At 46.7% G+C, this 12,104-nt stretch overlaps 1 protein-coding gene across 2 annotated transcripts in view; it reads right to left on the minus strand.

The window, feature by feature from the left end:
* KIAA0513 (KIAA0513 ortholog) overlaps positions 1 to 12,104 on the minus strand; it is a 57,769-nt gene that overhangs the window by 9,210 nt on the left and 36,455 nt on the right. For both annotated transcript variants that reach the window (XM_061594135.1, XM_061594134.1), the window contains exons 3-9: positions 8,742 to 8,841; positions 7,948 to 8,021; positions 7,238 to 7,308; positions 6,089 to 6,290; positions 5,908 to 5,948; positions 5,621 to 5,705; positions 5,034 to 5,111 (exon numbers count right to left, since the gene is read on the minus strand). In XM_061594135.1, coding sequence (XP_061450119.1) covers positions 5,034 to 5,111; positions 5,621 to 5,705; positions 5,908 to 5,948; positions 6,089 to 6,290; positions 7,238 to 7,308; positions 7,948 to 8,021; positions 8,742 to 8,841 — 651 coding nt within the window. The remainder of the gene's footprint in view (positions 1 to 5,033; positions 5,112 to 5,620; positions 5,706 to 5,907; positions 5,949 to 6,088; positions 6,291 to 7,237; positions 7,309 to 7,947; positions 8,022 to 8,741; positions 8,842 to 12,104) is intronic.

The raw sequence follows: 12,104 nt of genomic DNA on the forward strand, positions 1-12,104 counted from the left end.
AATTGTAGGATCTGATAGGAGCAGTGACGGATGCATGCAATGTCGATACAGGCTCTCGACACACTCCTGTTCCATGTTGGTTAGCAGCAGGCAATGAGTAAAGGGGTGGGCCAACATGCAAATGCCCGCAGGCCAGATTTGTTACATGGGCTGCCTGTTGCTAACTTCAGGTTAGATATTAGAGCAGCTATTATCACTGAAGCCAGATGAAAGCTGTTTTTTAAAAAAATAAAAATAAAGTCTCCCTTTCATTTATGTACTCACACTTTTTTTGGCTTGTTTTCTTGGTTACTCTTCTCTTGTTTCAAAGGGAGCCAAAATGTCCAAATGCAGACCTCTAAGAAGGTCATCACTGTTAAATCTCAGTTACCATCATCACCACCACCATCATTCTACACCCAACCCTAGAACCTACATTTCACTTGGTCAGCAAATGCAAGGAGCGGGGGGGGGAGTTTAAACATGTAGCAAGGGATGCGCAGGGGGAAGGAAGGTAAGCATGTAAAATGTAATTTTTTCTAAAAACCTGTTCAAGCTGTTTTCTAAAAACCTGATCAATATTTTTTTCCTAAATTTGAGCCACCATATAAGTTTAGAACCCTTAAATTTGTGATGTTATCAGGTGTTTGCTTTCAAACATACCAAATAAGGTAGACTACTCCATTTCTATTTCACAGATGGAGAAACTGAGGCTTTTTGAGAGAGCATCAAAAGGCTACAGAACAAAAGCCCAGAGCAGAGACTGGATTCAAATAAAGGTCACCCAGGGTTAAATTCCGCCACACGAGTCCACCGTTTTCAGAAGAATGTAAAATATTTTAAAGGTGGATAAATATGAAACAGCCACTCAGCACTGAACTGATGCGTTCTTGGCCGATTTCATGATATTCACAGAGCAAGCGACTTTGGTTAACATGGGTGGGCTGTTCCATGCACTGTGCAGCATTGCTCCTGAAACTGTCCCCCCAAGGAATAAACAAGCAACTGTTCCAGGGTGAATCAGTTTCGTTCAATCATCTTAGGAACGACCAACAATAGATAGATATAAATAGGTAAAATATAAATTAAGAACAGCGGCATTTTGTTGAACCAACAGACTCTCTGGCTATGTACCCTCTCTGGAACACTGACCAGCTTTGGATATCCCAGGAGCAAACAACAGAGGACTCTGAACTGTGTCATTTCCTGCTCTCCAGCCTCCAATAATGTATAGTTATAATTCAGGATTATGCTAAGAAGTCCCAGAGACTTACCTAGCAACACACCTAAGTAATCCATGAATTTAGCTAGCCCTTATAACTCGATAAACGACTACTTTTGGTAGTGGGAGTTGCAAATGTCAACTAAGTACCAGAAAAGAAGCCACTGAATTTGCTGTATGCATGCCAAAGCCTCATTTTTCAGTGCATGTCCCTCCCTGCCAAGTTCAGTGAAAGGTAGACAGATGACTCCTCTCCTCTTTCCAACCCTCAGTCCATCTGAGCATGATGTTAAGTTAGTACAATTATTTACCTTTTCATCCAATGTTTCTTACCCTTTTCTAGCTAATCTCTAAATGGAAGACATTCCTCACAGCACCTCCTCTAAACCTTCTCTCTGTTCTGCCAAGACTTTGTTTTAGAGATGCAGCAACCAGAATTCTACACGTTCTTAATGTGACATTCCCCATGCAAACCCCCCAAAACCTGGTATGTAGAGAACTAGCTCATCAACGTACGGCTAGCCTCTCTCTCTCTCTCTCTCTCTCTCTCTCTAATGCACTAGTTTTCTAAACGCACAGATTCTTTTTAAATAGGGCAACATTAGAAAATACCATCGCCCACCACCTACAAAGGCACAATCTAAGAGGGATTCTATCACTTGATTTCACCAGAGACTGGCTCTCCAATAAGTCTCCTTTTGAAAAAAAAAAGTTGCCTGAAGTTTGCTATATGTCAAGAGGAGGAGGAGAAGCGGGGTGAAAGGGGGTGAAAGGAAAAGCACAGGAAGAAGGAAGTCAATGCAGGAGGAGGAGGAGGAGGAAATAAAAGGAAAGCAACAGAAATTGCAAAATGTGGCCTTGGACACAGAAGATGGAGTCACACTGAATGGGAACACAGAGTGGCAGAAGGATTAGAATGCAACCCCAAATCAATCCCTGCAAGAAATAGGAGATGGGTCAGGCTCAGGGTTCAGGGAAGGCAAAGGCAAATAATATCCTTTAGCTTAGCAGAGGCAAGTCTCCTCCTAGTGAGTTATCCATTCAGAGAGGTCACAGAGTGCCAGCTGACCCACACTGGCCTATTGGTGCACAGTGGCTTCTCTGATGGTGCACATGCCTGAGCAAGGCATTGGTGCACAGGATAAATCCCTGCCTCCCATCCCACAGGTCACCAGTTCAAGGACTACTTTCAGATGACCCATTTATCGAGCATTCATCCTGATTTGCTTGCATAAAGCTTTCGCGGAGGTTAGATTATATTAGGCCTTTATTGAGAATTTGTTCTGAGTTGTTTGCAGGGACGTTATATGACAATATGCATTCATCCTGATTTCCCTGCACAGTAGTTATACATCTTCCTGTTAATCATTTGTTTATCTCATACCTCTTAGCTGCCAAAAGTCATTACTTTTTTTAAAAAGTGGAGCTGTTGCTCTAGAGTCACAGAGCACCTTAATCCAGTTTAATAATGCAAAGCTAAATTTCAGGTACGCTCTTAAATCCATCCTGCAAAACCTAAAAGATCCACATATAGGCAAAATCAGGTGCCACCATTCTCTGCGATCAGGGAAAGCGCAGGTCTAGTGTTAGCATGCTAGAGATGAGCTAGAATTCTGCCCAACTTGAAATTGGTACCAAATTTTCCATTAATTCTCTTATTTGCTATCTTCGCGGCTTCATTTTTTAATGTAGTGATTTTCCACGGCTATTTTTGGAAACAGATTTTTTTAAAAATAATCTGCATCTAAAATATTGATATTAATAACAATATTTTAATTGTCATTTTCTTCCATTTATCAACATTTCCTTTAATTTATTGACATTTCCTTTCAAAGTATCAATCAATATTCTTTCCAAGGGCAAAAAAACTGGATTGGTAAAAGCAGCTCGAGGACAAAGAATGAACTTGACTCAATACCAGCCTGTTCAGTCGACGGAATGCTTTCGAACAGGCACCAGCCAACGGACCCCATACCTAGCGCACGGACTATGATCGTTTGCCTTTTGGACCTGCTGCTCCAGACACATGAAAACCCACCTTCCATCATAATCCACACAAAAAGCCATTTAACTGATATGGCACGAAAGGGGCACAACTAAGTACAACAGTAACAAGTTAGGGGGGAGGGGAAGAAACACTACACAGACAGCAGGTACTTAAATTTAGATGGTCATAAAGGAATGGAAGGAGAGAGGAGATTCTCAAGCAGCAGCGGCAGCAGCAACGATATTCCACAGAGGCAGCAAAAGCAAATGCAAATACAGGTGAGGGGGAAGTTCAAAGTAGAATGTTTACATCACAAACTCTTCAGAGATCGGAAGGGGCCCGTGTCCAAAAACTTACCACGGCTGCCGACACGGAAAACGGCGAGGGAAAGCCACGCTCATTTAAGCATCGTGCACCAAGGCTTTATATGCAGGCTGCCTTATGCGCAGTTGATACAAAAGCTGTGCATCGTCATCAAGCCACTGGGATTCAGGGATAAGCTGTTGCCGGCTAGGCAGACTCCAGCAGGGTGACAGAACACAGGTTTTTTGTGGTGTTGTTTTAATTTTAAGAGAATCAACAAGTAGTATGAGAGAGGCACCTGCTGCTTCGCAACTGGTTTAGCATCAAGTGAATTTTGTCCTGCTGCTGCCTAAACACCTGCAAAACTTGTGTGCCAGAGTAGAGAGTGAAATCAACAGGGAACACTCCTCCCAAACTCCTTTTGTGTGTTTAAAGACATACCTTAAAGCAGCTTTTCCCAATCTGGTGCCTTCCAGTGGTTTTGGACTACAATTCCCACCAGCCCCAGCAAGGTTGGCCAATTTTCAGAAATGATGGGCGTTGTAGTATAAAACATCTGGGGAGACCCAGTTTGAGGAAAGCTATGCTAGTTGGATCTGCAGCACTGGGCCGAATACCATGCAAACGCAGTGGCAGATTTTTGGACCCAAAGCAAGCCAGCGGTGTAACCATTTTGGGGGGGAAAAGGTAAGAAAATTAAAGGCGGACAGACACACCTCGTTTCCTCTTCCGCTCCAGCATTCCCTCTGGAGTGACAGCAGAAAGGGTCAACAGAAGGTTACATGTTAAGACCATGGAAGAAGTATGGGTGGAGAGAAAAGAAGAGTGGAAAAATTGGCCAGAAAAAAAGAAAGAAAAAGAAAAGATCACAGAGACGTCAAGAAAGAGAAAGAGAAATTAGTCGCTTTTTAACCTTCCCTCCCCAAAGCAGCAACGCAGGAGCTGGAGGCAAGAAGAGGGGTCCCCTCCCCTGTTCCCAGGTTCCTGCGTGACAGTCTCCCCCTTGGATGCTGCTACCATACGCTAAATACAGACCTCATCCTGGTTTGCATCAGTGTTGGAATTGCTTTTTAAGATGTTATTAAAGCTTAAAAAAAGAAATGTTTTTAAAGATGTTTTGTTTTAATTTATTTTAATGTCTGCTTTTATGATGTTTTAAGAGTGTTTTAGTGTTGTTGATTGCCGCCCTGCACCTCTACTGGGTGGAACAGTGGGATATACATTTACTAAATAATAACAACAACAATAATAGCTGGGTGGTTTTTGCTAACTCTTTTCTAAAATGCTGAGAAAGTCTTCCTTCCAAACGCGCGGGGGGGGGGGAGCTTCCTTCCAGACCCAAATCAGGTGTCTAAACACAGCCCTCTGTCAAATTAGCACAAGTGGCACAGCTCTGTCAGTCCTCTGAGAAGTGAGAGAGAACAGGAGAAAAAAGCACTTGCAAATGAAATAGGCCTTTCCAGCATCATGACCTGTTCTCGAATCCCACACTCCCATTTCTCCTTTCCTAAAATTAAAAGAAAAGCAAGCTAAAAATCCTACCTAGTGGTAGGAGACCGTTTCCGCCTCTCACAGTGGACCGCGTCGAAGAAAGCCGCATTCCAAAATCGCAGGGTGTGCCTGCAAGACAGGGAAGGAGAGGATGTGTGTGCTGGGCCTATATAAACTGCGGCAATGTGTTTATGTGAACATGGCTAGAAAGAGCGCAGGAATGGGCTAGCTTCCACCAGATGGGGCTGTGGCTGGACCTCCGGGATGAGGGGGCTTCCCTTGCCTTCCACACTTCAGCACCCTGGTCAGGAAAGCAAGTGGCTGAAGACAATAGGCTCTTACCAGTGGTGGCTTGTGCCCACTGAGAATGGTGGGGCAGAAGGCAGGGAGCCCAACAGTAGGTGGCGCCAAAGCCAATGACAGAGCCAACTCATTCTAGTTTCCTTCCTATCCTCCTCCCTGTTGAGCTCTGCAAAGGGCAACACTGAGGCGGCGGAAGAGGGAGCAGACAGGGAAGGCCACCCTCTGGACTGGTTGTAAGGAAGAAGGCAGGCAGGGGGGAATTGGCTGAGGGCACAGCAAGGCTGGTAGGGCAGCGCCCCGATTGCCCTCCTGGACCAGCCACTGCGAGCTCTTACCAGATGGGCTGCTGCTTCAGGTGCATGTTCAGGTATATCTTCTCCCCGCTTTTTTCTTCCTCCTCCTCAGGGCCGTACAGGGAAACTACAAAGCGAGGAGAGACTTGGTCAGGGGGATCTATCTGCACACACATACGCAGCCTTCAGGTACAGACCGGGCAGCGCCGGGATCCCTGCCTTGGCCTCCGGCTCTCCAGAAGCCGAAACGTCCATTTCCCAAGAGCACTTCAAACACATTATTTGTTTAAAAACCAAAACTGAACCAAACCCTTGCCAATGCTACCTACCCGATTTGTGGATTCTCTCTCTTGGCTTCTCTTCACCATCCCTAGAAGCAAAGGAAGCGTGTGGTGTTGGGTCAGCTAGAAGCAGCAGCCACGCAGCAGCTGGCCCTTCTTCCAAACCCCCTGATTTGGTTAAGGAGTGACTCCCACTGCTGGGGGGGGGGAAGAGCCAAAGAGGACTCACTCGGGCTTTTTGGCTCCAGGCCCCTTCAGCTTGCTCTCAAAGCTCCCAAAAAAGCCCTTCATGTTCTCGGGCTTTGTGTTCTTCAGGAGCCGTTCAGCAATGTCTTTCTTCTCGGCTAGCCAGCTGTTGGCAGACTTCAGGTAGGCATCGATGCTGCCAGTGGGCTTCTCCTTGCACTCGAGGGGCAGCGCTTGGGGCTTACCTACCAGGAGACACAAGAAAAAGAAGCAGGGGACTTCAAGTGGGGGTTGGGCATCTCAGGCCTGCGGGCCAAATGTGGCCCTCTAGCCCTCTCCACCTGGCCCTCAGAACTCTTCCCAGGGCGTGGCCTTTCTCCACGCCCTCTTCAAACACTTTTTTCTTCGTTGGAGGGTCTCCTTGAATTGTGATAAATACCTCTTGCTTGACTGGATGAAGGATGGAGTGAAGGGTGTATATAGAAACCTCTGGCACTTTAACCCTATAAAGGTGCAGTTGCTCCAACTGCTTTAGCCTCTGGCATGTGGGCCCTGTAAGGTTGCTCTTGAGGAAGTGTGGCTCTCAGGCTGTTAAAAAAGTCCCCCACCCATTTAAGGTGTCTCCACTTCTCCTAAAGATCAATAACAGGGAGAGCCTTGTTTAATCTCTTATCTGTTTTTTAAAATAGAATGCAAGGTGCTAACCCTCAGCGATCAGAGCGTTACACTTGAAAACAGATGACAAAATCATGGTAAGTGGTTGGAAACATGAAAGCAACCAACAAGAAGCTACTACGACTCATTATGCTTCTTGGATCTCATTTGTTTCTGAGATCAAATATGATTTCCCCCTCCCTAAAACTGACTTAATTGGGGGGGGTTTGCAAGTTTGGACGTGTTAAAAGAATAATATTGCAGACCAAATGAACCACCTTCTTCAGCATCCTCAGAAATAATCAGTTTATTAAAAGCGCCTGAAAATGTGGCTGAAACGCAAGCATTTATGAAACCTTTCTGGGTTTTTTCCCTGAGCCTCCCAGGATACTATTCCTATGAAGATGCTTCTTGCAGGATAAACTTGCTCCTTGGATGAAGACAAACCACTTGCCCAGACACATCTCTCCCCCCACCCCCACCCCGGCACTATGTTCACTCCACAGGCACCCAAGAGCAAGATGGAACTGTCCCTTACCAACGTAGTAATAGGTAAAACACATGGTCATCAGGTTCTTAGCGGGGCTGAAATCATCCATTTGGTAACACCTGAAAAAAGGAAAGAGTTCAGTGTGAAAGATGCTGAAACATGAAGCAGCAGCCCAGCACTCTGCAGTGGCTGGTGCCCGTTGGGACTGGTAGGGCAGAAGGCAGGAGGGCCCAACCGTAGGTGGAGCCAGAGCCAACTCATTCTAGCTTTGCCCCCATCCTCCTCTTCCGCCCTGCTGAGTCCTACAAGGGGCAACACTGAGACTAAGGTACAGGAAGAGGCTGACAGGCACTGCCGCCCCCTGGGCTGGTTGTAAGTAAGAAGGCAGGTGGGTGGGGGCCTCCTGAGGGCAGACTGAGTTTAGTGGGGCAGTCCCCATTTGCCCCAACAGGCCAGCCTCCATTGCCAGCACTGCAGAACAGTCTACACATGGCTTTTTCTCAGGAGAAGTGCAGATCGCGATGTGTAACCTACTCCAGTTGCCCAGGAGCTGCAGTGGCTAGACCAACCTTCCCCAACGTGGCGCCCTCCAGCTGTTTTGGACTACAACTCCCATCAGCCCTGCCCACCTGTCAAAGTTGGTCCATGGAGAGCGGGGGGAAGGAAGGATCCAGCTCACCGGCCGCATCCAGTTCCCCATCCCTGCTGTAAAAGCTGCAGACCCTGTAGCCACCATGCAGATGCTTGGCGTTACTCACTCAAAGAGAACGACGGCAAAAGACTGCACCAGTCGATAGAAGGTCTGCTCCGAGACACACTTAGAATTGCAGCGCTGGGAAGAAACAAGAAGAACAACGGTATGAAGAATGCCTGCAGGCATACCTAGAAACGGGTGCAAAGGTGCTTTTCTCTCTTTTATGGCTGTGGGGGCGCAAGCCCTGCTTCTTCCTCCTTTGATCCTCTGTGGTCTCAAATAGAGCCTCTGGATTGACAGCTGTGTACAGCCCAAGAGTCAGGGCAGGATGCCCGACACACTTTTCACTTTCTCTACTCTTGAGTGCCAACACGGCTATTTGTTTATGCATTTGTGGAGTGCCTGTCTTTTTTTTAAGAGCGGTATGTTATGTTTGGAAAGCTGCTCTCAGAAGGTGGTTTTGTGACTAAGACAAAGGCCAGCCAATCAGTGTTGTGCAAAGCGCTGCTCTGAGAAGGGAAGAGGCAGCTTTGCAACTGAGCCAAGGGCTGGCCAATTAGCACTGTGAACAGCTCTGCTCTGAGCAGGGAGGCGGTTGTTCTCAGCTGAGACAAGGGCTGCCCAATCAGGACGTTGTGCAAATCTGGCTTTGGTTTGAACTGGAAAAACAGTCCCCGACCCTCAAGCAGGTTTTTTTCAAATTATGGCATGATGTCTCACAACCCATACAGTTTGATTGTGTAAACGGGTGTCATGAGGCAGCAAATGACCTTTACAGAAAAGTGTCATGAAAAGCAGAGGGCCTCAAGAGAACACAACCCATACCACCCAGGCATTGCACCCTGAACATCTCCTTACCTGAGCACTCACGTATCTGGCAAACCATTCCCTGCCTTTTGCATTCTCCCCACTGCAGAGTTCCCCAAACTTGGCCTTCTCCTCTTGGTCAAATTCCTCTCTGGAATTGCAAACACACAAAACAAAATCCCATCTGTGCATTCAGTTGGACAACGGAGAGGCACAGAGGGCTAAGACTACAAGTTGGCAAGTCCCCAGTGCAAATCTCACTGCAGCCAAAAATCACCAGCTGCCCTTAGGCAAATCCCTACCTGCTCTCAGTGTTACCCCTCTGAAATATAACAACAACAATACATGAAGAGTCTCTGACCAGTGAGCTTACCGTGTAGTTTAGGAGGTTAACACTATTACTAGCCTACCTTACAGGATTGTCATTGCAAGAAATACAGAGCTAATATACGTGAAGCGCTTTGAACACTTGAAACAAACCACAGAAGTGAGTTGAAAGCACAGCACAAAACAGTCAAAACACCGAAGAAGATGCCTTCTACTGGGTCAGAGTATTGATCTCTCTAGCTCAATACTGTTGACACGGACTGGCAGTTTCAGACAAGGAATGCTCCGTTCTACCTGGAGATGCTGGGAACTGAACAAGGGACATTATGCATGCAAAGCAAATGCTCTTCTTCTAAGGTTCAGAAATGTACTCCTGAAATCCTGATCCAGAATACACAGTTTGGTATCCAGTAACAGGCGGCGGGAGGGGAGAGGATAACTCGTGCTGTAGGAAGAGGCCGCTCACCTCCTTTTTCAAAGAAGCGGTGAGATATTCACTCCTCTTCCTTCACTGGAATATGCAAGTCAGTCTGGAGGACTCGGGACCCGGGGCTAGTCGAGGGGCCCCCTGACATGCAGAAAATTAAGGCAAGAGAATAGCAGTTTATGGGGAGGGGTGTCTGTAAAAGACAGCTGCCGGCTGCATTTTCCTTTTGCAGGGATGCTTCAATATGCACCAGTGATCTTACTTCTGCAGGAACAGAGCCCATCCTGCAACGGGCTTGCAGTCACACAAGACTTTTGCCATTCCTAGATAAAACAGCAGATTTGCTGTCACCCTTAACCTGGGAACGGCAAAAATTCCCCTGCTTGAAACAGGCTGAGGAATCCGGAGACTAACAGGGGCCAGCATAAAAGAAAAGGGGGGGGGGACCAGAAGGCAGTGAAAACTGAAGGGATATTTCCGGGAGAAATAATCCCACGCAAGCTGTTTCAGCTCTTTTATGAGGCCAAAACGCAACAATATTCTTTATCAAGACTGGAGGCAATGGGGAATTGACATGTGTCAATAATTCTGTCTTTCTGAGCAGGAGTGGGGAACCTCAGGCCGGAGGGGAGTGGAATGCCTGGCCCCTTGGGACTCTCTCCTGGCCACAACCCCTCCCCATGCCATGCCTTCTCTTCCCAGCCCTCCTCCCCAGCCCTGCTTTGCACACTCCTTGAGTGTTTTCGGCTGGCTGGCAATGCGTCCTTGAACTCTGATCATGCCCTGCGCTTGCCTGGATGGAGGGCAGAGAGGAGTGCACAAGTCTGTGCAAAAACTAGCCTAAGGTGCAAAGGTAACATTTATATTCATTGCTCCACCCACTTTTGCCTCTCGCCCCGCCCACCACTGGCAAGCGGCCCCCGGAAGGTTGTCCAGAAGTGAATGCGGCTCCTGGGTTGTTAAAGATTCTCCACTCCTGCTTCTGAGTATCAGTTTGAGGTTTTTGATTTCTAGAGCTGCCGTTCCTCTCTTTTCGCAGGCAGAACATAAACCACCTTGTAAGTCGATTTTTCAATGGATAACAAAGATTATGCAAGCTGGCAACGTCAGTTGACCACAGAATATTCCTTGTGGGTCGACCCCAAACAGGCTGTGCAGCAGTGCAGGGAGGAAGGAAATACAGAGAAGCTTTTCCCAGCATTGACATTAAGATCCTGTTAATTTGGGCCATGATGAGTCATAGCAGAATGGCTAAATTGCTTAAATTTAGTGGATTTTTTTAAACACACGAACACACATACACACACAGGCAACATCAGTTGCAGCAGCTGAATCCTCTGCCTTGCATCTGGGTGACACAGCCTTGAAGTCCCCAGGCAGCAATTGCTAATTCAAGAGAGAACTGTGACTCAGCCAGAGAGATGTGCCACTGCCAATCAACCTTTTCAACTGGAGCACCCAGGGAGAAAGGGGGCTTGCACCTCCCTCTTGTGGGTGGGGACTGAAAATCCAACAGACAGCTGTCTTCTCATTACATAAAGCGGGCACAAAGAATTTCTCGTCCCTGGCCTCATTACAAAACATTTTCTCACAAGCTACCTCTGGAGTACACATTGGGTGGTATTCACTGCTAGCCCAACTCAGAGCAGACCCACTAAAGTGAATGGACTTGACTAACTTAGGTTCATTAATTTCAGCAGGGTCTTAGTTGAACTCTAACCACTGCACTACACTGGCTCTCTGTTTCAAGGCCCAGCAGGGGATATGAATGAAGCCCTCCCTAATTTGTCCACTATAGTGCACTGCCTGCAGGGATATTAGCAAAGTATGCATCAGCAAAACCTAACCTATTAGGGAGCCTATCCTGGCCCAGCTGGATGCCCAGTTCAGCAGCAGCCCTGGGCTGGCAGCCCGAAACCACAATATTAGCAAACCCTAAAGACAGCACACAAGACCTAGTGAACATACCCAACGCGGATCTCTGCTAACTTTGAACGCGCGCATTTTCCCTGTCCCTTTTCCCTCATGTGTCGTGCATTTTACATTGTTAGCCTAAGAGCAGTTATTTAACTGTTGTAAATTGTATTTTGTATATTGTATTGTTTTATTGATGTATTTTATATTGTGTTTTTATATTTGTGTTTTATGTAAGCCACCTTGAGGGCCATTGGCTGAAAGGCGGGGTATAAATACATTATAATAATAATATAATAATTATAATAATAATTTGTGTTAGGTTCCAGGGATAGTCTGTGGTTTCCTTTACGAGAATACACAATTCCATTGTCTAGCAGGCTCTGGGGGTGCGTTAACAAAAGAGGCCTGTGATGTGATTTTGAGACCAGCCTCCTGGCCTGATAGGGATGAACTTTTCTAGCTCTCAAGTTTATTTTCAAGATGGGGAGGGACCATAGCTCATCTATGACAAACCATCTGCTTTGCATCTGCTGGCATCTCCAGTTAAAACGATCAGGGAATGGAAAAGGCTTTCTCCTGGAGTCCAGGGAAGCTCTTTCCAGCTGAAAGTGGACAGTGCTGGGCACCAGGGACCAGCAGCCCACACTTGGAATAAGGCAGCTTCCTTTAGTTCTAGGATGTATAAATATGCCACCTTCCCATTTAGCAGTTCCTGTGGAAAATGGTGCAGAATTAATCAGGAA

This window comes from Rhineura floridana, chromosome 13 (genome assembly GCF_030035675.1).
Source record: "Rhineura floridana isolate rRhiFlo1 chromosome 13, rRhiFlo1.hap2, whole genome shotgun sequence".
Taxonomy (NCBI): domain Eukaryota; kingdom Metazoa; phylum Chordata; class Lepidosauria; order Squamata; family Rhineuridae; genus Rhineura; species Rhineura floridana.